At 45.3% G+C, this 25338-nt stretch overlaps 1 protein-coding gene across 1 annotated transcript in view; it reads left to right on the plus strand.

Moving 5' to 3' along the window:
• The window catches only part of DMRT1 (doublesex and mab-3 related transcription factor 1), a 62627-nt gene that overhangs the window by 15681 nt on the left and 21608 nt on the right, over positions 1-25338 (plus strand). The window contains exons 3-4 of the mRNA XM_014964835.1: positions 8704-8987; positions 18747-18909. Coding sequence (XP_014820321.1) covers positions 8704-8987; positions 18747-18909 — 447 coding nt within the window. The remainder of the gene's footprint in view (positions 1-8703; positions 8988-18746; positions 18910-25338) is intronic.

The following is a 25338-nucleotide window of genomic DNA, read 5'->3' on the forward strand; positions in this document are numbered from 1 at the left end:
AGGGTCCCTGTTTTTTCACTCTGCTTCTAGGGAGTAGGCTTCCACTGGCAGATCTGAAAGACACAGTTCTGCATACCTTGTGCTACAGTGATTTATACTGTGTTCTGTCGGTCCAAAGTGAGTACCTGATCCTTGATGTTTTCTTTTATTTGTCATGACGGCAGAAAAAAAATCTCAGTTTTTCTTGTATTTGGGAAGTTTATTTAATCACACAGTTCAAAAGCATCAAAATTATTTTTTTTTACTCAAATTTTCTAAATGATAATTTGGTAAACATCTCTTTTCAGAAAGGGATGTGGCTTGAGAGTTTTTTACATACAAGCACCTGAAACAGAGGTTTTAAGATAAAGCACCCTCTGGAGTATATTGCTAAAAAGAGAAGTAAGGGGAAAACAAAAATCAGGATGGAGGGAGTCAGCTCTCCTGTTTTGTTGAGAGCCCTGCTTCTCTGTAGGGTCCAATTCCAGTGTCCACATGAAGAAGAGGGATGTAGGTGCGTGGACTCGCAGTGTGGTGAGACTGCTAGCAGAAAGAAGCAAATGGTACTGGGACCCAAGTCAGTGTCTGGTCCTTCACTAGGAGCTTTGAGAGCAGTGGAGACAAAAACCTGGTCCTGTGTACACTCACGCCTATGCCCATAAAGGACAATCCCTGTGAACCTCATACTGGACCAAATTTGTGTCTTAAGAACCTGGACTGCATTGACAGAAGCTGTAAATCACTGAGGGTGTGTGGTGTTTAAAGTCCTTTCTCTGCTTACTGAAGGAGCAGTAAATGAGCTCCTGTGTGAAAGGGTAGGGCTGAGCAGAGTTACACAAGTGTGAAAAGAAGCCAGAATGGTAGAATCAGATTCTGGGAAAGGACAGGAGAAAGAGAAAAGGTGGGAGCAGCTGGGACTTTCTCCAGAGCCTGGTGCTTGGGCTTTGCTGTATGTTGCTGTTGTGTTCCTCAGATTCCCATTAAGACACTCTAGCCTCTTCTCGTTGCCTTCCTTCTCTTACTAAAGAGGTTTCCTTTCCTCTTCTCATTTTAGCTAAAGCAGGGAGAGGGAATAGGGGAGGTGTCAGCATGTAATATTTTGTATGGTATCACTGTGCAGGGTACAAATAATAAATCACACGCTACATGCTTAGACAATTTACTGCTGGCTTTTGTATGTGCTGTGACAAGTGCTCAAAAGGTCAAAAAAGCTTCCTTAACAAATTTGATAAGATAATGCAGTGAGCTGTAACAGCATAAAGTCCTGGGGGCCATAGACCAGAATAGAAGAAATAATTATGCATGGTAATGGGTAATTACAGATAATGGCCTTTTTTGGGGGTGGCAGAAAATACACAGCCCCACAGCCTTGCCTGGAATGAACATTGCCTAGCACATTAACTTTATAGCAAGCTAAAAGTTCAATGCTGGAACCGAAGGTAATCGGCAACTTCTAATGGGAAGAGAACAGAAATATTCCTCTCAAAGGCAGAGCGAGCCTGCAGGTTTTGTTTCTCGGGAGGCAGAGTGTCTCAGCAGAAAGTAAGTAATGGTGCCAGCTTTCTTTGACATCTGAAATAGCTCTGTCATGATTGTCTGGTGGGAGAAACATATTGTTCCAGCATTCCTGATTGTGATGTTAGGGAGTGATTTCGCACTGGCCTCATTCAAGGCTACTGTCCGACCTCAAAGCCAGCTATGAATTGGACTAACGCGTTGCGAGACTTAATATTGCCAGACCAGTTAATGGGAGTGTACTGATGCTTTATACACTGAGCAAGGGGAGATTGTCAGGTGCAGATCCCAGGCTCTTCTGAGGTCTGAAGGCAAGTGTTCCTTGGATGAATAATTAATTCTTGATGTTTTAATGGCTTAGCTGTCTCCTGCTGCAGAGGGTGACTTGCAGGAAGATGCTAACACTGCGGTGATGAAAACAGTCACTCTGAATTGAAAACTACAGGAAATGTACCTGTTCAGCTACCAAAAGCTGAGCTCTGCTCACTGGGCAATGGATGTGCCTTCCTGCTCCTTGAGTAAATGTGTTACTTGAGTAGTCACAGTTCTTCATTTTCAGCAGTATGTCTGTGTATGCGTAGAATCTCTGTAGGCACAGAAGAAATAAAAACTGCTAGCCATAGGTGTATGTAATAACTCATGTCAATAAATGCAGGCAGTGATATTCTCTTAATTGCCACATCACATATACAGAATCCCTTTCCTGAAATGTACAATCAGATGGAGACTAATCAGCTGCTATGGCCACATGCGTAAGTTGAACTGTGCCACTGCATGCTCCTAGACATTGAAACGTGACTCTGAGTGCTGTCCTGATTTTGGAAACAGTTCCTGGTGTGCATCTGTCCCAAGGTGACTAATATTCTCCCCCAGATTCCCAAGTGTAAGCATTCCCAGTAGGCAATTTGGTGCTAACACCCTGTTGTAGATGCTGAGAAAGTCTAATAGAATGGACTCTTGTCCTATTTGACCTCAGCATCAGAGGCTTGCCCAGGCAGGTTTGAGTTACTACTATCGGTGTATAATAAGATGTATAACTGGCCCTTACCAGTACCAGTAGGAACAGGAAATACTCCATGCTTATATACCGAATGAGTGAATGTTACAGGCAGAACTTCAGTGTTTCCATTTCTTAGTGTGTGTGCTTAAAACATGTTTGCATCTGTGAAATAAGAGATGATGGTAGAAATTCTTGCAAATTCCCTGGCATTTCTTCTCTTTCTCCTCCCAAAATGGTAAGAAGAGGGAGAATCTATGTACTGGCTTCTACATGTATTTTGCTGTGCATATCCACAATTCATGTAAATGACCATAGCTTTATTGAAGTAAATGTTCTGAGACTGGTTTACATTAGCTGAGGACTAGACCACTGTTTTTCACCATGCTCTGCTAAGTGAAGGCAGGAGCCCCTCATAGGTTACTAAATGTATAAGGACCCATACGTGTAACTGACCCCGAGAACTCACTTTCCTTAAAAGAAAATCCCAGCTGTCCTGAAATGAATTACTGGTTAACTACTATTAATATGCCATAGAGCTGGAGAGTCGTCTACAACACTGCAAGATCAATAACAGTATTTATCGTGCATCATATTGATCTTCTATGAAAGAGTGGGCTATATTTCACACCGTGTACACAGTGCAAAAAAAGTAGCATCGGTTCTCTACAGACATAGAAAAGAGCTGGGAGATCCAAGGGCACAACTGCATGAAGGGATACTGTTGAGCCCTGCTCACACATGGAGAGTCTCTGACAGCCCTACGTTGTAGATTTGGTGTTCCAAAAACTGAGAGTCGCGACCAGTTGTTTTTTGGTTTGCTCTTCTCATTTCTGTTCCTTCTTGGACAGGTTCAGTCCTGGATTTTTAATCGTGTCCTGTTTGCAGCTTGCAAAATATTAAAATTTGTGCCTGGCATCAGGGGAAAAGACCCAGGAGCCCTTCCCAGTTTTTCCGTGCGGAGGGTGAAGACAGCCAAGGTGTGAGCCCAGCTCCTGCAGCAGCCCTCCTGTTTCAAAGGGCAGGTGGAGGGGCAGAGTGGGAGTCTGACGGCGCAGCAGCAGTTGCCTTGTTGAGAGCTTAATTCCTCTCAAAAATTACTCCCCTTAGAGCAATGAACCTCAGGGCTGCCCCTCGTGCAGGTGTTGTAATGCGGCAAGCTCTGAGGCAGGGGAGGACCCTCTCCTTGCCAGCAGAGCCATTCAGCTGTGTTGAATTACATTTGGAAAAAAAAAAAAATACCAAACAGCTGAAAGCTGCTTTCTTAACCTGGGTGTCCTCTCCTTGCTGGTGGAAAACGCAGCCATGGGCTGGCAGCCTCTCTTAAGAAGGATGCCTTGCTTGTTGGGTGACCAGAGGCAAGGCTGTAGGAAGGTTCAGCTGTAGGTAGGAGTCAGGAATTAGAGGTATAGGCCAAAGATCAACAAGAGGAACCCCAGTTAGTTCAAAGTTTAGTTACAGCCATTGTTCCAATAGGTCTGCCCTGTTCTGCGAACAGTGGCCATGCCTGAGGATGCTGCAGCCCAGAAGCAGTGTGCTGCTCGCCAGCTAGCTAGCAGACTTCAGCTGGAGACAACCAGCATGGGTAGGGCAAAGCCATGAAATCTTCTCTGGGCAGATTTCCAAGTGCCTTATTTTATCCCAAGGACAGTGTAGCAGAGTTCTTTGGCCTTTAATTCTGCTCCCCTGGGTTCTTAGCAGTTCTTTGAAGGTACCCTTGTGTAGGTGCTGGCTGGTCTGACCTGCTTCTCTTCCTGAGCTTTCATTGCTCAGAAAAGGAGTCAAGACTTTCAGGGCTTTCTCCATTATAGAGCATAACTCTTTCCCTTTAATGTATTTACAGTTGTGTATGCTCTATACATGTTGATATATATGTATGGTGTATGCATTAGTAGTAGTAGATGATGTGATTCAGCCAGGCTGGATGGGATAAGGGCGTAGAGCTGGACTGCAGGCCTGCCCTTGGCCTGTTGCATGCTGCAGGTCCGGGTTCTGGACCTGCCAGAACCCAGCTCTCCAGAGGCATCCTTCCCTCAGGCTGGCTGGTTCAAGTCTGTGAGAAGTTTAGAATAACCCCTGGGGTACTTTGACCTGGTCTGACCTGACATCTGCCCACAGTCCGGGTGGCACAAGGCTTATATGAGATGTCTCCTTTCTCCCAGATAAAGCACCAAATCTTTGGTGTATGTCAGTCCCTTCACTTGAACTTTCCCCTTTCCCGTGACTCTGTTTTTTTCTGCTAAGCTGCTGTGGCACATCCCTGTCCTGTGGCCGGAGCTCAGAAGGGGGGTTGTGTGCCAAAGATGTTATGAGGACCATGGGTTCCATAATTCTGCATTTGTAAGAGAAAAATGCCCCAGGCTGCTGATGCTTGGGGATTTATGTGTACGGGTGGCTGAATGAGCAGGTGACCAGCTCTATAAACTCAATATTGAGTCCTGAGAGAGCAGCTGGTAGTACTGTAGAGGGTACTGGAGAATGGAGGGACAGGAGGAGGAAAGTGGAGGTCCATTCTGGTGCATCCATAATGACCCTGAACACTGAACTGCTGGTGGCTATTGTGCAGATAGATAAAGGAAAAATGGATGGCACCAAGTCAACCCTCTTGCACCTCCGGTGGGAGGCAGATGATGGTAGCCCCAACCACAGACAGGAGGAGAAAAGAACAGGGGAGAACCATTGTTTTTTTCTCTTAATGCAGCAGAAGACTACCGGTGCTGCTCTTTCTTCAGGAAGGACTGACCATCACGGACTGGTGATGGTGTGAGCTTGTGGATAGCTGCTGCTTTCTTAACCTGGGTGTCCTCTCCTTGCTGGTGGAAAACGCAGCCATGGGCTGGCAGCCTCTCTTAAGAAGGATGCCTTGCTTGTTGGGTGACCAGAGGCAAGGCTGTAGGAAGGTTCAGCTGTAGGTAGGAGTCAGGAATTAGAGGTATAGGCCAAAGATCAACAAGAGGAACCCCAGTTAGTTCAAAGTTTAGTTACAGCCATTGTTCCAATAGGTCTGCCCTGTTCTGCGAACAGTGGCCATGCCTGAGGATGCTGCAGCCCAGAAGCAGTGTGCTGCTCGCCAGCTAGCTAGCAGACTTCAGCTGGAGACAACCAGCATGGGTAGGGCAAAGCCATGAAATCTTCTCTGGGCAGATTTCCAAGTGCCTTATTTTATCCCAAGGACAGTGTAGCAGAGTTCTTTGGCCTTTAATTCTGCTCCCCTGGGTTCTTAGCAGTTCTTTGAAGGTACCCTTGTGTAGGTGCTGGCTGGTCTGACCTGCTTCTCTTCCTGAGCTTTCATTGCTCAGAAAAGGAGTCAAGACTTTCAGGGCTTTCTCCATTATAGAGCATAACTCTTTCCCTTTAATGTATTTACAGTTGTGTATGCTCTATACATGTTGATATATATGTATGGTGTATGCATTAGTAGTAGTAGATGATGTGATTCAGCCAGGCTGGATGGGATAAGGGCGTAGAGCTGGACTGCAGGCCTGCCCTTGGCCTGTTGCATGCTGCAGGTCCGGGTTCTGGACCTGCCAGAACCCAGCTCTCCAGAGGCATCCTTCCCTCAGGCTGGCTGGTTCAAGTCTGTGAGAAGTTTAGAATAACCCCTGGGGTACTTTGACCTGGTCTGACCTGACATCTGCCCACAGTCCGGGTGGCACAAGGCTTATATGAGATGTCTCCTTTCTCCCAGATAAAGCACCAAATCTTTGGTGTATGTCAGTCCCTTCACTTGAACTTTCCCCTTTCCCGTGACTCTGTTTTTTTCTGCTAAGCTGCTGTGGCACATCCCTGTCCTGTGGCCGGAGCTCAGAAGGGGGGTTGTGTGCCAAAGATGTTATGAGGACCATGGGTTCCATAATTCTGCATTTGTAAGAGAAAAATGCCCCAGGCTGCTGATGCTTGGGGATTTATGTGTACGGGTGGCTGAATGAGCAGGTGACCAGCTCTATAAACTCAATATTGAGTCCTGAGAGAGCAGCTGGTAGTACTGTAGAGGGTACTGGAGAATGGAGGGACAGGAGGAGGAAAGTGGAGGTCCATTCTGGTGCATCCATAATGACCCTGAACACTGAACTGCTGGTGGCTATTGTGCAGATAGATAAAGGAAAAATGGATGGCACCAAGTCAACCCTCTTGCACCTCCGGTGGGAGGCAGATGATGGTAGCCCCAACCACAGACAGGAGGAGAAAAGAACAGGGGAGAACCATTGTTTTTTTCTCTTAATGCAGCAGAAGACTACCGGTGCTGCTCTTTCTTCAGGAAGGACTGACCATCACGGACTGGTGATGGTGTGAGCTTGTGGATAGCTATGGGCAGGTCTCTGTTCTAGCCTAGCCCATCTTGTCCCCTGTTCAGAAGCGTAGGGCATGAGACCTTTCCAAAAGTTGCAGCAAGGCCTGCTGCTTTCTCCCCCTCTTCCTTTTCAGCTCCTTTTCAGGGTGGCTCACCTTTTGTGTGTCGGTGTAGAGAGGCCCCATCTTCCTGGTGCTGGTATCCTCAGCAGAAACTATTATCTCTTCTTAAAATGCACTGCAAGTGGAATGACACTGCAGAGGTTTCAGAAGAAATTGGACATCTGTGCAGCGTAGCATAGCCCTGCCAGAAGTTCTGCAGCCAGCTGCTTTGCATATCTCTGTCTCATGTGATACCTGTGTCCCAGCAGGGAATTAGTTAGGGGATTTTACTTTCACCTTTCTGTCTCACAGCATGAAAAGCAGAGCAGTTTGACCTCAGCTTTATTTGGGAGCTAAGTTTGGGGAGGGGAGTTAGGCTTCTGCTGTGATTCATCAGAATTGTTGGCTTCTCAGTGCCAGTGGCCTAAGTTCTTATTTTATCAAAGGCACAAACTAAAGGACTTGAAGAGAGTCCTGCCCAGAAGCAGTAGCAATAATAAAATTTCATAAAACCATGAAAGTGCAGAAACTGTGGGGGGTCTTTTGTGGTATTGCAGACTCCTCTCTGCAAATTGGAGCGATAATCCCAATGAAAAAGGCCGTCTGGCTTGATTCTTGCTCACATAGGGCTGAGAGGCAGAAAAATCAGATGCAGGAGGCCTAGAGCACTGTTTGTTCATACATGGGTACACTTCACTGATGTCAACAAAATGTCAGCAAGAGCTGAATGGGGGCACTGTATAATTTAGTGACTTAGAAGGAGACTGTCTAGGATTGCAGAGAGCTTTCCTTACAGGTGAAGTGAAGGAGAATTGCATTGTAAATGGCAATAGTTGGTAAAACTGATCATTGGACCTAGTGTGCAGCTAATACATAGTACAGTGGAAATTTTTACCATGACTCTGAGAGGCTGGTAAATTGCCACCATATTGATTTTGCAGGTGAGTAACCAAGGTGCAGATGTACCAACAGAAGGATGCAAAACGAACTAGGCAATGCCTGCCTGACACCTCTCTTAGGGCTGGTATTTCATACATGCGTACTGTCCATGATGTCTCATCTCCATACTGATAAGCCCTTGAGAGCTCATCAGTGTGCTCCAAGCCACATCCTTTTCTCTTCCACGGTGGAGTTGGACAACATCATCTCCTCCTCCTCTTTTTTCCAGTGGTGTGGGAGCTTTTTCTGCTCTGTGGTTTTTTTTGGTAAACAGGAGCTAAGTTTGGGTATGGAGGCTGGGCAAGGGTTGAGGGAAGGCCTTGCTGCTCAGAGGTAGCATGTGGGTTTCTGAGACACCTTGGCTGATTGCGCAGTGCTTTCCCTGTTGCAGCTTCTCTTGGCCTTGGGCCTGTTGGCCCTTTCTAGAGGCACAGTCACAAAGTGGCCTCTCACCTGCAGGACACTGGCTGGAGAGGGGTCATCCTTTAGCTACAGCCTTTCTGCTTCCAGGGAGTTAAAGCAGACTTGGCACACTGTTGTAATTTAAAAATAATGGGGTGCTGCATCCTTTGCTGGTGTAAATCACCATGGGATCAGCTGATGCTGCTTGAAGACTCAGAGCATTGTCTTAACCTGCCATTGGTTTTGTCTCCTGCTTTGCAGTTTGTGGTGTGTGTAGGTGGCAGTCTCAGGCTTTGAGTGGACATCAGTCCACTTGAGTTTCCACCAAACATCCAGCTGTCTTTCCCTTCCATTTCCCACCTCTTCCTATTTACTACTCCATCCAGCCGTCAGAAGAAGTAGTAGCTCATCAGAAGGCAAAAGGTAATGGTCTTCATGGAGCCTCCCATCTCATAATGGCTTGGTTTTTTCTTTTCCAGAGGGACGCATGCTCCTTCAGGACATCCCTTCCATCCCCAGCAGAGGGCACTTGGAGAGCACGTCTGATTTGGTTGTGGACTCCACCTACTACAGCAGTTTTTACCAGCCGTCCCTGTATCCTTACTATAACAACCTGTACAACTACTCCCAGTACCAAATGGCAGTGGCCAGCGAGGCTTCCTCAAGTGAGACGGGGGGTACAGTTGTAGGGTCGGCCATGAAGAACAGCCTTCGAAGCCTCCCAGGAGCGTACATGCCAAGCCAGTCGGGAAAACAGTGGCAGGTATGATGTTACAGAGGTGTCACAAGGAACTATGTTATGTTACAATAATAAGTTGTTTCTTGGGCTTGATTCTGACCTCCTGTTTGCTGAACCAGATTCCAGAGTGGGACTAGGACCCATGTTAGGAAGGTTAGCCAAAGTGGGTGGTTATCATGCAGCACGTGGAAGGCAATGATACAGGAATAGGTAGGTTGCCACAAGCACAGATAAAGAGTGCCCACTTGATTTTATTTCCTGATTTATGTCATAGTACATTATGCGCTGTTTTCCAGAAAAAGGGTCCAACTGACTCTTGCCAGACATAGTATCCTGTGAGCTTTGGGTGTCATTTCTGAGAGGCTTTGCTTTTCAGGAACGTGTTCTTTTCTCTTCCATCTGCTGAAGTGACCCAGGAGACTGTGGTGCTGCGCAGAGGGTTGATAGCAGTCAGTCACACAGTGTGTTGCTAATGGTGCACTCTGGCAGCATCAGCTCCAGGGCTTGCGATTGCAACTTGGGTAGCTCAAGGTCCAGGCTGTGCCTAAGAGGTTCACACCAGAGCTCTGAGTACTTGATTAATTAGGGGGTAAAGACAGCTGAGCCCTCTCACTTTAGGACTTGATAATTACAGCTTCCAACTCAGTACCAGTCGGAGACTGGAGAACGGGGAAATCTGCCAAGGCAGGGGATTCATGGCAAAGTGAGTGTAGCTATTTCAGTGCCCCTGAGGATGCTTGGTCTTGGGCTGCTGTGGTGCTTTTCTGTCTTGAGACTGAACTCAGGAGGCTGCACCCTCTGCGTACACCCGTGTCCCTTGTACGAGGGCAGAAGAAGGCAAACCTCTTCTGTAGAGCATCAGGAGAGGGCAGGCTGCCTTCTGCAATACCTCTGTTTTGAAATCACTCAACAACAAAAGATTAAATGTCCACCAAAACTTCCTTTCTGAAGAGAGCAGATGAGATGTCCTCTTTGCTGACAGAGAATTGCTCTAGCAATTGTGGCACAGGGACCAACTCTGAGAGGGCATTTTAACTTCTGGTGCCAAGGAGCTGGAACTAAGATCAGGGTGATTACAATTACAGTAGCAGTCCACATCCCCTTCAGTGAGGCTTTCCTGTCATTAGACACTTTTCTCATGGAAAGGCCTTTTATGAAAATGTGGGGGCTTCCTGGAGCAACAGCTGGCAAGTCCGTGAATTTTAATAGCATGGCTTTACAGCAGTGGGCATTTAGTACTATTCCACGTCCCTTTTTCACCATGAGTAGAGCTGTATGGGAAAGAGCTGTCTCCCTTCCCTCTGCTATGTGGTCCCACACCGCAAGAGTGTTTAGCTTTTTCATTTTAGTTGATTAGGTTAATCTGACACATCATAGCAGAGTATTTCATATGGAAAGTTACTTCTCCTGAAGCTTTTGCAGTACCTAGGCTGTAAGGGCCCGTTGCAGAGCTGATGCTTGGAGACACTGTCAGAACACAATTTGTCACAGCCACATGTGTCTTCCAAAGGCAGGGTTCTTGCAGGCTGCTAGTCCCACACTCCACCATTCCTCCAGCCAGTAGACTTCTGTGGTTTTACTTGCTTGGGAAAAAGGAAATTACAGGTACTGACTATCATAGAGCATAGTGTTTGAGGAGGAGATACATGAAGGTATGCTAAAACATGTTAAACCTTGGGGTGGTGGTGGTGTCCCCTTTCTTCTGTTCTCATGTACTGTCATTTGAAACTAGACTGTGTTTGTGTAGGAAGTCTTGGCCTAGAGGGTCCGTTGTCTCCATGTGAAATTGTTTCTTGTGGGACCTTTGACACCCCTTAAAGAAATAAAAGCAGTAGTGTGTTTTCCATGGATTTTTCTCCTGAAGCCCTGCAGAATCTGTAACTAACTTCTGCTTAAGTGCTGCTCAAATTAGTGAGATACTGCTGAAGTGATTAAGGAAAAAAGAGGTGGTAGCTGTCAAAAAGGAATGTTTTTCTTCCACCAGCAGGCTCCAAGCGCTGGGTTTCATTCCCAGCTTGTGCCATGTATCACATGGTTCCATTGACCTCCATTTTTAGTGATTTACCTTACCAAAGATTTTTAATTTCTCCCAGCCAAACCTTTTGGGATTTCTCAGTGCTGCTCTGGTGAGATGTCTCTGTGGAGAGACTACGGGCAGTGCTTTCTGCCTGCAGAAGTGACATCTCCCCAGCTTCTAAATGGCCTAAAACCACCTCTCCTGTTCAGTAGGACAGAGTATAGTTCAAGGTCAGTGTCACGTAACTTACAAGCTGCTTCTCAGAGGCTGATCTGCAAGAAGGATTGTTATTGCTGGAATAGTTACGAATCATGGGGTTTGCATACTGTTATGACAGCATAACATTGCACAAATAATCATAAAAAGTTTTACAGTGAGAGCTAGGCTAGATAATGCTTGATGGCAGTGGGTGCAGTGATGCCGAGGCTGTAAAACACTGTGTGGCACTGAAGACGGTTTGTTGTGAGGGGAATGAGCTCTCAGCTGCTGCACGTGGTAGTTAAACATCAATTCTGTTCATGGAAGGTTACCAGCAAGGGAAGATCACAGAAACATGGTGTGTTAAATAGAGATGGATGATGAATTCCTCTGTCAAGCATGGTAAGGAGTTACAGGAGAGTTTCAAAACGTGATCCACAAAGAGGAATCAGACCTTGCTTACACCTTCAGGGTGTTTTGCTGGCAAACCTATGCAGGCTGATTCTCTCCAGAGGAAACATGTAGCTGTATCTACATGGGGATTTTTGTTGGACTGCCTGTATTTGGCTGGGTTTATTTTTTTTGCATGCGCAGGCTTTCTTAACCAGTCTTCCAGTACAAGTGAGTCTGCTTATGTGACTGGTAGTGCTATAACTGTTTTGATCAAGGTTTTTGGATTTCTGGTTCTTTATCAAAACGATAGCTGTGCAATGCCTGCCGTGACCAAATCAGGGCAGCTGGCTAAGCTGTGAGCCCACAGGAGGGGTTTTTTTGCTGGTATAAGCCGCCTGTGTGCTCACTGGAAGGAATCCTCATTTAAGCAGTGTAGACAAGGCTCCTGCCTCTTCTGGGCACTGCTGGTGGAGGCTGGCTCGTCCTGGAACAACTGTAACCACGCAAGGAGAATTGCATACTTAAAGATAACTTCTGGATGCAGACAAGGCCTTGAGCAGACCAGCTGTCTGCTGTTTCAGAATTTAGGGAGCAAGGGAGAAAAGCTAGGGAGGAAACATGTGAGTGTGTGTGGGATGGGATGAGGATTAATGCATCATTGAGCCTTGGCAAATAAACTGAATCACTGAATCTTTAATGTAGATTAATGTCAGATTTCATTAGTCTTTGTTCTTTGCAGAGGCTCACGTACTTGAGTGGATTCATAGAGGTGCAATTTTTTTTAGATATTTCTATGTAGGTTTTGTTCATTTGTATACAGTTATCCCAGAAGCTGTATCCATCATGATTTGATAAGCATAATAAAAATGATAGTTTTGGTCCAGACACCTTCAGTCGTTTATATTCTGCTGCTTTTGCCAGCTCTAAGGCAGATAATCAGATGTGTCTGGTGTTGCTTAGGTCAGAGAGGAAATGTAGCAGATGTGCTGCTCATCTTGCATCTCCAGTTCTGTGTGAGCATCTGAACTCTCCCTTGAAGCTCTCATAATTGGTCATTACAACAGGAATTTATGTGCATTCAATCCAATTAACAGTTAACTGAATTCAACAGCATTAGTCCTTCAAGTTGGAGCATGTTGGTATGTAGTGGAAGCTGGTGCTTCTGAAACTGGTCTCATTGTGACCCACTTAGGGACAGCAACTGGAAAATGCTGTCTCTTCTACCACAACAAAAGTACAACCTAGATGGACACGTCTGATTCTAATCAGGTTTAATTCTCCAAGCCGTCAGTGAAACTGCTGGCTTGAGACCCACAGCAGAAGGATAATCGGGATTCCTTGCGAGTTGGCATCCTCCCCAAAAAATGTTAGAACTCTTCACGTTCCTACAGCTGTATCATTAAAAATCTGCAAAATGCAGAATGTGCCCTGCATCTGGGGACCAGTGGTTGAGTTTTCTTTGTTACCCTGGTGACTCCAGGTATCCTGTTTTGGAGGAAGGTTAAAGCTGGCCAGGAGGTTTTGGACAAATTCTGTCCCCAGGTGTTTTTTTCCCTTTTTTTTTTTCTTCTTTTTTTTTCCAGCTTGGCAAACCAATGTTCTCACTTCCAAAACCTCAACTTTTTTATTCTTTCCTTAAATCAGTTTAGAGCAAAACCTGAAGTAAGTATTAGTGAGAGTCAGACTGAGAAATTTTAACTTAATTTTTAATATGGTAATTACATTTAGCTTTTGGAAGTGTAATATTTAACATTGCTGAGATAGGAAATTGGTTTTTAAGGATTACTTAAGAAGTAGTGAGCATACTGTCTTTTACTAAATCCAGGAAAGTGTGACTGTGATAGGGCAGCTAGCAGTTTGAACTCTTAAGAATAGCTGCTTGCTAGTAAAAAGAATTGCTCTTTTCAACTTCTACAACCTGTTTCTGGCACAGTTTTTCCTACAATAAGCCTGGCCTTCTTACAGAAATGTGCAGTCTAACTGTGCAGAAATAGGTGTAAAATGTGTGAAATATACATGTGTCTGTGTGTGTGTTTATGTGTAAATATATACACATTGTGCAAGCCACCCGACACAATTCCAGTTTTATGTGTATTATATACTGTATTCATAACATACCCTTCACACTACAGATTTATGCTAAAAGTATCCTAATGTTTCTGACAGCTCATGTGTGACATGAATGCAATCCATATTTCTTGGAGGAGCTAATCTAAGCGGTTTATTTTCCGATACTGCTGATAGGGCTATATCTCTAGGTGTCACCGCAGTTGAGATTCTGATGGTAACATATTGTTTATGGGTCACTGCCTTTGTCTAAAAGAATAGGTTGGAACAGAATAGCAAAGGTTAATTAAGTTTGTCTATCAAGGAGGGACAGATATAGATGTCTCTTGTATTTTCTGTGCTAGAATCAAAGTCAAGGCAGGGTATCATAGGCTCGTTTTTCCCTCGTGCTGGAAAAGATGCTTAGCTGGTTTTAGGAAGGAAACAAAGCCACCTTAGGCAGCATGAGTGCAGCAGCAGATGTGAGGGGTCAGCTCATGGGCAGTAGCACTGCACGGTGGGAGAGTAGCAGCAACCCTGGTCTACAGCTGGGGAAACTGAGGCAGGGAAGTGTTAAATAACTTACCCACAGTCACACAGCCCACAAGTGAAAGAGCAGAGATTCCTGATGTCTGGGTTTCCACTCTGCTGCCCAGCGGATGCCTTCTCGCCTCATGCCCAAAACCAACCTAGGAGTTCTGTTGTTTGCGAACAACGACACATAAATGCCAAATTTATGCAGTTTCATGCCCCCTGAAGCTGGCTTTATTTTCAAGATCAAGGCAGAAGGAGAAGGCTGTTAAAACTTTGTTTTAAAAGGTTTTCTGGTGTTTCCGTAGTTGCTGGTTTTGTTTTAAGGCAGCTGTGGGTGAGAGAGAGGGATGGAAAGCCTGGGTGATTTGTCTGAGGCCAGGTGGCACACCAGTGGCAGAGCTGAAAGATAGTACTTTGATCTTGTCTGTTGCTCTGAATTCTTTGCAGCTCTTGTCACCCAGGATTAGCATCTGAAACCTCCTGCTACTTGTCTTTCTTAGGAATAATCCCCATGGTCAGCCAGGATCAACTGCAAAATGTGAAGGTGCTAAGAGTGACGCTGGATTGCTTGCGAGGAGATTGCTGTTGGCAGCTTTTGCAAATAAAAGAATTGCCTGGGTGATGTTTTGTCTGAATAAATCATCCAGGAAGGGCAAGACCATGTTCTAGTCCCTGAAACTGGAAGGAGAAGTGAGGCACCACTTGTGTTTGCCTTGCCTCTTCTCTCTGGTTTGGTCACCTCCTCTCCTCGTCTCTTCCTCCGTGAAGAAGATGTGAAGCAGTTGTGTAGATGCTGCCAGGAGCTTGGAAGGAGGAGCTGGGCTTTACATTGCTCTTCCACCAGCTGTTGTGAAAGCTCCTTTACAGGAATGGTCTGAACTGATGCAAGAGCATTTTCTTGATGCTGCCCTGGCTTTTGCTGCATGTTCTGTCACTGTTGGGCACTGCTGTAGGGCTGCACTGTCTGTTGTGCTCAGTGACAGACAAATTCTGCTTCCAGCTTGCCTATTCATGGACAAGCTGTAGCTGCCTCTTGATTCTCCATATTGGCTCTACAAGAGAACAGGGGAAGGGTTTTCACTGTGTGCATGGTCTTTTAATCAGGCCGTATTTATTTGTTCACAATTTATAAGCATCCCACTGTAGCTTGCAGTACATCCTTTAAAAAGTTACTGAGTGTGCACTGTGTTGCGCCATTTAGGGGAACCTGTAAGTGTTGAATAAGCCAAATGTGGGTCTCTGAGGATCCATGTCTCCCTCTGAAGCCAGTGAGGCACTTGGTGCCTCACTGGCTGTGGCTGGGGCAGGGCACAAGGGATGTGTCTGGAAGGGTAGGCACTGCAAGTCAGCAACTTGGGTGTTCAGCTGAGGAGTTCTGCAAAGAGCAAGTGCATGCTCTTCCCTTCCACAGCACTTCCTCACCTAAAACATGCCTTGTTCTTACGGCACGTAACCCGTGGTCATACAAACTAGAGTGGTTTGTGGGACTGTCCCAGCCCTTGCCCATTTTGGCCTCACTGTAGAGCTGGAAGGGGAGAGAATAGCAGGAGGAGACACTAGAGCGCTGGGCATCTCCTCCTGCATTTCCCCAGGACAGGACCTAGGGAAGGATCCTGAACCTGGATGCAGCATTTGGAAGGCTGGACTGCCCCATGTTAGAAATAATCTGAATATTCCATGGCTTCCCCACAGTTGTTTTTATCACCCTTTCTGGCACCCAAGAAAGTGCAAGGACTCTCCAGAGCTGCAGGAGTTAAAACAGGGCAAACGCCCCTTCTCATGGGGTAATGGTCTCCTAAGCCCCCTTCTTAATGCAGTGCTAAGGTCAAGAATTTTTACAACTGGTTGTTTTTTTATTGTTACTGTAAAATAGGATTGCTAAGCACTATAAAAAGGAAACCTTATGGTTCAAATTTACTGCAGTGTGTATTCTAAACTGTTTAATAAAACAAAACCAAAAGCTTTTAGATTTTCTTCAGCAGTTAATACACAGCATATTCTTTGCAGAGCCAAGGCTTTGGCTGTCGGTCGAACTGTGGTTCATAGACTTGGTATGGGTAATAAGATTATAAAACATGTCTCTTGCTAGCCAGCTACCACACACTAATAATAATAGTAGTCATAATTCATTGCATCCAGGGATTTTAGGTGGGTTGTTTTTTTAAGAAATGGAGAAAAACCCTAAAAAGGGGTTTGAAAGGAAACAGGTCACTCTATATGGAGAGGAAACATGCACGTGATCGTTTCAGTGCCAGGAAGCGATCCCTCCATTTTGTTACAGCTGACATAATGCTGTCTGCCACAGAAGACCTTTCCTTGGTTGCACGAGTGCACTTGCACAAGGGAGAGGTGGAGATGTGAGGACCGCGGGTACTGCCCTGCCAGTGGAAGGAAGATGGTGGGTGTAAAACAGTAGGCAGAGGGGAGTTTGCTAACTCCTTTTTCCTCAGTACTTCTGGAGCTGCTAAGCCTTGCGGATGTGCAGATTCAGCATGGCCTTCGGGCTGAGCTTTTGGGCAGTTTGTATTGCAAATCCGAAATTTCAGGGCAGAGGCAGCCTGGGTTTTGTTGAGGGGCTCTGTGCAAAGCACAGATGTCTGTTTCTAGGAGGAGACTGCCCTCTTTCAGAACAGCAGAGGAGACACCAGTGTCTCTTTGGAGTTCAGGATCCCTTGGGATGACACATTCGGGTTTTTTAAGAGCAATTTACTATTTATCATGGATGAAACTTCGGTGCCTGTTGGCCTTTTTCTGCATGCATAGGGTGCAGATGGTAGAAAAATTACCTTTTCAAGTAAGAACTCCTAGTTTTGCAGGCTAAAAGCCTGTCCTGCTGATCCCTCAGTACATGTGCAAATACGTGTGGCCACGCTGCCGTCGGAAGATGGGCAGAGATGCACTTTGCTCGCTGTTGGCATTGAATCTCTCTGCAAACCTGGCTCCACCTGGAAAGTGGGATGTTGCCCTCTGCCTCAGAGAGCACCAGCAGGATTTGATGTCACTTGGGCCACCTTATGTCCAGCTGGGCATCATACTAAAAAAGAATATTGAATTATTAAGGGGGTACTCCTGGGAAACAGAGAGCATTCTGGCTGCTTTGCAGGGAGGTGCCAGTGGCTCCTTCTGCCAGGACCAGATGCTGAGGGTCTGCTGGTGTGGGGCAGCTGTCTGGGATAGCAGGTTCACCCCCTGCCTCCTCTGCTCCCCAGGTCTGAGCATCACAGGCTGGGAAGGGTTGAGGAGCAGGGCTCCGTGCATGTCTGCCTAGGACCCGAGAGGACTGCAATGGAGCAGGTAGAGCTCCTCTAACTGAAGTGAGGTGGGGCTGAAAAGGCTGTGGGGCTCTTCTTGTGGGCACGATGTCTACTGGCATAGCTGGGGATGTGCGTTACTGATGGCACTGATGCCTTTAATACCTGGTACAAAACTTCCCTGCTCGGAAGCTTTCCATCTTACAATCACTCACTGCTCAGCAGCCTTAGGGGGACCAGCTAGTCTTACCTCTCCTGTTGAAAATCCTAATCTTGTGAAGTGTTTGGCTGCCTTTTTTGGGGACACTGTAGCCACATTATGTTGTAGGCCTTTGGATCAAATAATAGTAGATGGTAGTTCTTCTGTAAAACAAAAATTTAAAGAAGCATTGTGGCCTCTCTGAGGAGATAAGTTTGGATGATTTCAGGGCATTGGAGTAGGTTAAACTTTGATTTCTGAGTGCTGCCAGGTTTGTAGTTGTCTGGTGGACACCACACTGATGGAGCATACCTGCTGGCTGGTTTCCAGCTGTGGCTCCACTACAGGCTTCTGGTGTAGTGTGCCTACAACTTGGTTTCTCTGGGTAAATCAGGAAAATGTTTTTCTATCTCCCTGGGTTGTAGGAAAAGTGATGTGTTTGTGTGCATGTGTCACTGCTCAGACACCGAGGAGCGTGTCCTAACCAAGTTGGGTCAGTAGGACTGTCCTCCTTAACCACCCTGTTAGGTCCCTGGCAGAGCAGTTACCACTGGTGGGAGATGTGTTAGTCTCTGGGGAAGTGTGGGGACTGGATGGATGTTGGCCAAGTGCCTGCAATTGAAGGGGTCTGGAAAGCTTGCCGTGGTGTTACCTGTGCCATAAGCAGGGGCCTCACCAGGAATCTCCTGGCAGTGAAGGGTATGTGGTTGTGTGCCAGACCCAGCTTCACCTGGGGTACAACAGACCAGCCATAGGGATGCAGGTGCTGCTGCTAGGTGGCACCCCATGCCCGATGCGGGCATGCCAGGAGCCACCCAAAGCAAAAACCCAGCACCAGCCTGTCAGGAGTGTACTTTCCACCCACCCCACCATGAGCTCCTTCAAAGCCATGTGCCTATGGGGCAGCAGGCTGCAGCCAGGGTTCAGCTTTCACAGCCTGCTCCTGCACTTGGGCAGCAGAGCCCTGGAACAGGCTGCCCAGGGAGGTGGTAGAGTCTCCGTCTCTGGGAGACACCCAAAACCCGCCTGGACACGTTCCTGTGCAACCTGCTGTAGGCGGAGCTGCTCTTGCGGGGGAGTTGGACTAGATGATCTCCAGCGGTCCTTTCCAACCCCGTATCATTCAGTGATTCTCTCTCCAACAGGTGAAGGGCATGGAGAGCCGCCACGCCGTCAGCTCTCAGTACCGCATGTGTTCCTACTACCCACCGGCTTCCTACCTGGGGCAGGGGGTTGGCGCTCCCACCTGCCTCCCCCAAATCCTGACCTCTGAGGACATCCCCTCCTACTCGGAGTCGAAAGCAAGAGGTAAGTGCACCCACCGGGGTGTCTGGGACCACCTCGCCTTGGGGCAGGCACCCAGGAGGTGTGGGTTGCTGCTGGGAAGGAAGCTAGGCATCAGAAAGTAGGTGTTTATAAGATGGTCTAGTGTCAGGGGGGTTGGAATAAGATGATCTTTCAGGTCCCTTCCAACCCAAACTATTCTATGATTCTATATGATTCTATGGTGGATGTTTTCTGGAAGGCTTGTAGTGGGGTGGCAGTGTAGAGCTGTAGTACAGTAGTGCAAGCTTGTATTTCAGAAGTCTCATGGTTCAGGAGCACAGTTAGTCATACCTTTCTGTTCCAATGTGTGTCTCTTAAGTTGTACAAAGAGTCACTTGAGGTGTCATCTTCAGTGCTCACCAAATGGCTCCCTCACAGGAATAAACATTGTCTTTGCCCTAGCCACAGAATTCTCTTTCCTGTTTTTCGATCTCAGAAATACTGTCCATGATATTTTCCACAAGCCTCCCACTGAGCCGAAGCTGTTGTCTTCTTTCTGAACCACGTGGGAACTATTCCTCCATTCCAAACATGTCGTAAAGCCCTTTGCAGACTTGCTTCCTTGTCTGCCTTCAGAGTCACCACATTGTGTTACTTCATTTAAATATACTGCGGATAAGTTTTTATTTTCATATCTGATGTTTCTTGGCTCTCCTAAAGACTACTATAATCTGCAGTTATTTCCAGGAAGGTGTTGGTGAATTTACCCTGTGGTTTTGATAATGTTTCTCTCACTCCCTTGCTCCCCTGCTCTGGTAGGGTGCACACACAGGTGTTAACATGGCCCTGCTGGAGTAGACCAACTCCGTTGAGCTGCTTCCCTGTCCCTGGAACGGGACAGCAACTGATGCTAGAAAAACAGGAGGAGAAATAGAGAAAGAGTAGGGTGATCCTGCTTTGTATGTCCCAAATCCTCACACTCCTATAGCATTCATGTCCTTGGCTGTTGATTGCCCCTGAACCATCTTTTCAGTTACCGGTGGCAGAGGTGCACTCCATGAATTGAACTAACCCTTCCAGAAGCTTTTCACTCATTTTGTTTCTCTGTAGCAGTGAATGAATTTGGCAGTTTAATTTCGTATGGTCTGTAGGAAGTATTTCTTTTAATTTACTTTACACCTGCCAAATGTTTGTGTGTTTTATTATTATTTTTGCACAGTCACACCACTGGCAACAGCACCCATCCTTATTTGCTTCTCTGATGCACTTATACATTGAGATTAATCTTCTAACCTCCTCTTCATATCTGGTGGAAGTATGTATGTTGTGTAGGTTCCATAATTGTTTTCAGTCATGGCCTTTCTGTGGCTGGTGTCTGTTGCATTTGTATTGTGGTGACAAATATTATGGTTGTGTCATGAGAGGACCTTAAGGACTCAAAAGAAGTTTTGGAAGGTGAGGTGTGTATAAAGTCATACCTGCGGCTGGTGTAAATCAGCGCTGAGCTCTTGAGTTCAGTAACTCCAGGATGATTTATGCTGAGGAGGTGGCTGCTCTTTCAGAGTGGCTCTTTTCTGAAAGACTTCCAATTAATTGTGACGTATCAGATAAATGAAGAAACAACATGTGGTATCATGAAACCTTAGACTTTTCCTCCTTCTCCAGTAGTTTTAAATGGCTTAGAGAAATTAGTGGTCCTTGGCTCATTTTCCTGCTCTTTTCTTTAGTTTTATTTTCTTCCCTCTTTTCTGACCACCACTGAACAGTGACGCCTTCCTTTCTGGTCATTGGTCAGAGAAGCAGTTGGCTTTATGCTCAGCTGCAGTTGACACTTTTTCTTGCATCCATCACTACTAACTCACTAAGAAGTCTTACCAGTTGAGTGTTCTTACAAATAGACAAAAGACCTTATACCCTTTGGTCCCAAATGCACTTCAGTAATTTTTCATCACTCTAGAAAAAAGTTGTGCGTAATGTGCCACTGATTTTTAAACTGCATAAATACTGTATTTTCAATAATCCCTGACTGCTTCTCCAGACAGTGTTCCACACACAGATATTGTTCCCTAAGTTACACCATCAATCAGAAACCGACAAGCAGTGAGATGTAATTTACTGAGATCAAACAGCATTTTCCAGACTCTGAAGAAGTGTTTTTCCATAGCAGGGGGGTAGTGGGTGAAAGAGGCACCAATATTCTTGTGAGAAACTTGAACATGGGAGCAGGACCATACCCATTTAATGGGCTTTTTAGAAGCATCTTCTTTTTCATTATGTGTGTTCTTGGAAGAGATGACTGCTTTTACTTTTTACAGACAACATAATATTCCCAGGCTGTTAGTCAATGATTTACACTCCCATGACGTTTTTCTTCTGGTGCTTTTCACAGTCCTCAAAGAGTTTGAGGTTGTTTGCATCTTTATTGTCATCTGTGTGAGTGCTGAGTCAGCCAGCAGGCTGCGGGTGGTGGATCCTGTGTATTAAAGAGGGTGGTCTGTTCCCCCAGAGTACTGACTGCCCATGCTGCAATTGCTGTGTCATACAAAAGACATGTTCTTCTGCGTTTCTCCATTGCTTGCTGGGCTGAACTTTCTGTACACTCCCTGACTGCTTCGTGTGAAGCCTGGGGACATGTTTCTGCAGGGCCAGCAGTTGCCACTTGGTAAAGACAAGTCTAGTGCATGCTTTAAATAAACAAATCATATTTTACTCCTTCCTTTTCTGTGGTTGAGATGGTAACCATGCTCAGAGATTGTTTTCTTTCTAAGGATACGTGTTCATAGATTTTAGGTCCAAAAGGGAACATTAGAATCATCTCATCTTACTTGCTGTATAATGCAGCCTGCAAAACTTCACCTAGTAACTCCTGCAGCAAGCCTGTCACTAATTTTTCAAGATCTGTGAGTGAAGACTTATGTATTGTTAATCCAGAAATTTTACAGGAAGGTAACAGTGCGTATAGAGGAGCAATAGGTCAAAATACTAAACTCATTTTGCAGCCAAATGTTCAAAACGTTGGAAACACATATCTTTAACAAAAATGATTATTAAATTCCCAAGCACAAATCTGAGATGCCCTCACAACACATGCAGTATGTTACCCACAACTCAGTTGTAACTTCAGCTTTATGGAAATTTTGCCAGTTCATGCATTATCTCAGTTAGTATTTCAGTCAGACTATTATTTCATTACTTGTGTTCTGCTAAGTTAACTGCCTGTTTAGACCAGCTATATTGAAAGGGAGGAGAGATGAGCCAGCAGACCACTGATTTACACTTTCATTGTTTTTATGAATGATGCCAAGTTCTCAGGAAGCTTCTGACATTTGTACATGAGGCCATACCACGTTACAGTGTGTTGCATATAGTAATGGGCTGACATTTTCTGAGTGGCAAAACACCATCAGTCAACCTCCTTGCAATTTGAAGCGGTTCTAAGTAAAATGGTTTTGCTTCCAGCTAAGCACAGCTGCTGCCCTTCCAGCTGAAACTGGAAGAAATGGGGAGAAAAAGAAGATAAACCAGTGACAAATGGCAAAAGGATATTTTTCAGAGGGCTCTCTTAAATCACCAGGTTGTGAGTTTTAGGTAGTTATTTCTAGGTAGGAAAGGGATTTTGTACTCTTGTACTTTCAAAATATTTTCCCTCTGCTTTTTCTGCAAGAGCGATGAGAGGAAAAGATGTATGAGTGTGTGAGGGGTTGTTATCAATCCCTGTGCATGCAAAGCATACTTAAAACATGTCTTTCTTTTGGAAGAAACCAAGATAAGAGAGATCCTTGTGCAAGAAGTAGAGGAATTAGAATGGGTGACAACAGGGTATTTCTTCTCCAAAAGCTAAGTGCCTTATTCCTGCTGATTTCTGCAGGACAGTTAGAACAGTTGCACTTTTTTTTTTTCCTTTCTTCATGGGTCTTTTTCAGGATTGGATCACTGCCCAGAACTGGATAGCATCTTCCACTGGATTTGAATCAGACCCTCCTACACTTAGATCTCTGAAATACCTGCACAAGACCTTGGTTTGAGAGAGCAGGAGGACACATGCTTGGGTGAGGACTGGATGCCTCGCTCTGGGCCCTGTGTCCACTGAGTAAAAGCTGAGCATTTGCTTGTCTGTGTGGGAGTGTTTTCCAAGTTTGGGACAGTGGCAGAAAAATTTAACATTCAAATAGAAAGATGCAAAGGAGAAACATGCCTGTATTTGCAGACACCTTTGATTCTAAAGTAGATACCTTTTCTTCAAGTTGGCATGAAATAAAATCTCCTCTTTGTCATTATTATGTGAAATATTGAGATAATTATTCTGTGCCCATGGTGAAGGAGATGGTTTACATTTAGAATGCTGCTGTACCTGCTGAATGGGTTTGAATTTTTGTTTTATTAAGTGTCAGGATAGTTGGAAACACAAGTAATGAAGCACTGGAGCAGTGATGTATTTGTAGCTTGAACATAAAGCAGCAGCCTGAAACTCTTCCCAAACACAAATAAGAAAACCCGGTAATTTTGATAATTTTCTTACTGTTTAGTTCATTTTAATGCAGAAAAGGTCAATAGTTTTGTGTAAATCGGTAAACACCATTTTATGAAGGAGAGCATTTCTTGTAACAGATTCTTTTGTCAGCAGAACAGTTTCTAACACTTTCAAAACAATTTTTCACAGTTCTCTCTAGAAGTTAAATAACTGGTATCCCCAGTTTTGCAGCTCTGGAAATTGGGACAGCACAGGCTTTTCCTTGTGTCTCTCTGCTTGGATGCTGTATGCAGTGCTGAGCCACTGGAGAAGCCCTCCCAAACTGGAGCAGCTCTGTAAAGAGCCCCTTCCAGTGGTTTCACAGTCAAGGACGTGTTGGAAACAGTCTCCCGGCTTAAGACAAAAAGTATCATTTTTGGTAAAAGCATCGCTGGAATGCGAGGAATGCTGTGTGCGATGGAAACACGTGCCAGAGGTTGAATGTTTCTTGCAGACCAGGTTACTGTGCACCAAAGTTACGCTCCTTTTTTGAGGATTCCTACATACGATATTTTTGCATAGACCTGTGCCCTTGAAATGCCACGCGAGGTAAGAGTAACCCTCCAGAGCCACAGGTGGCACCTGGCTGTAGGATCAGAGAGGTCAAGGAGTCCTGGTGTGCAAAAGGTCTTTGAGACCATGTCCTCAAACCTGAACTGCTTTCTGCAAGCATTCAAGCCACACAGATGGCACTGCAGCAGCACAGGCTGGTTTGGTATGGCTGAGAAATTACCCCAAAGAGCAGAAAAAAAGCCTTGTATATATCTGCTCTTTATTGGCAGCCAGCTGACAAGATGCACTGGCAGAGCCATGCTAATAAAGCACTTTTTAGAGAAGTGAGGTACAACAGCAGAAAATAGCCCAGGTTTTCCTCCATCAGTGTAAGCTGAAAAGTTGCCGTTGCAGTCCTTCAGGGTCTGAGGGTTGCCAAGCCTGAGAGGTGTCACTTCTACTCCTTTTTTATGCACCTCTTCAGTAGAGCACCAGCAGAAATGTGTCCTGAATTTGGAGGGGTTTCAGCAGCAGCAGCATGTGTGGGGAGCATACAGTTTTACTCCTAGAACTGCTAGAACTGGTTCAGCAGTATTTAGCTTACGTGTTTTTTGTGTGTGTGTGTGTCTATCTGTGCATCTTCTGCTTAAAAAGTGACCTTTGTTCAAGTGCATGCTATCCTTAGTGATGAAGGAGCAAGCAGTTTTTGCTGAAACTCCAGATGGTATTTTCCACTGTCCCTCTTACATAAAACTTTCACTAGTAAATTTTGAAATAAGTCAAAAGAAGAAAGGAAGGGATAATCATCTAAATCTGTAAATACTGAACAGTCACTTCAAATGGGTCATTTGATCTTCGCATAACTCTTTTATCTTTTTTTGTCCATTCTCATTGCTGCTACTTGCAGTCCCCAATGGCTGTGCTGTGTGCGGTGTCCCTTAGGCACTCATTACGAGGACAGTGAGCAGATTTTAAATGGTGTTTTTCCAGGCCTTGGTTTCCACTGCCAGTTGTGTTTGTGCACTGCAACTTTTTACAGATCTTTTTAGGCAGGTGTCCTTTTAACATGCCATTTTCATTTTCAACAAAAAGTTGAATTTTGGGCTTAGCTGACTAGACAGCTATTGGGTTTGGAGATTTTTTTATCTCCAAGCAAGTTGATAACCCTTATTTGTGACATTCTTACTCAGACTTCATCATTTCATTAGCTGTAGCAGCAGCTAACGAAATACATTTGAGAATGTGAGACATATTCAATATAAGCTCTGGTAACTAACTCATTTTTCTGTGTGTTGAAGCCTTTTTGTAAATTACTGGTCTGTGTTCTAAATGAGGTTGGATTGGTGACAATTTGACCAATATTAAAACAAATTTATATGGTCTGATTGATAGAGAAGGGAATTCCTGAAGAGAAATGAATGTAAGCACTTGTTTATGTCCCATTTTGCTTCAGTTTATTCCTGATTAAA

Source organism: Calidris pugnax, unplaced genomic scaffold, assembly GCF_001431845.1.
Source record: "Calidris pugnax isolate Ruff unplaced genomic scaffold, ASM143184v1 scaffold273, whole genome shotgun sequence".
Taxonomy (NCBI): Eukaryota; Metazoa; Chordata; class Aves; order Charadriiformes; family Scolopacidae; genus Calidris; species Calidris pugnax.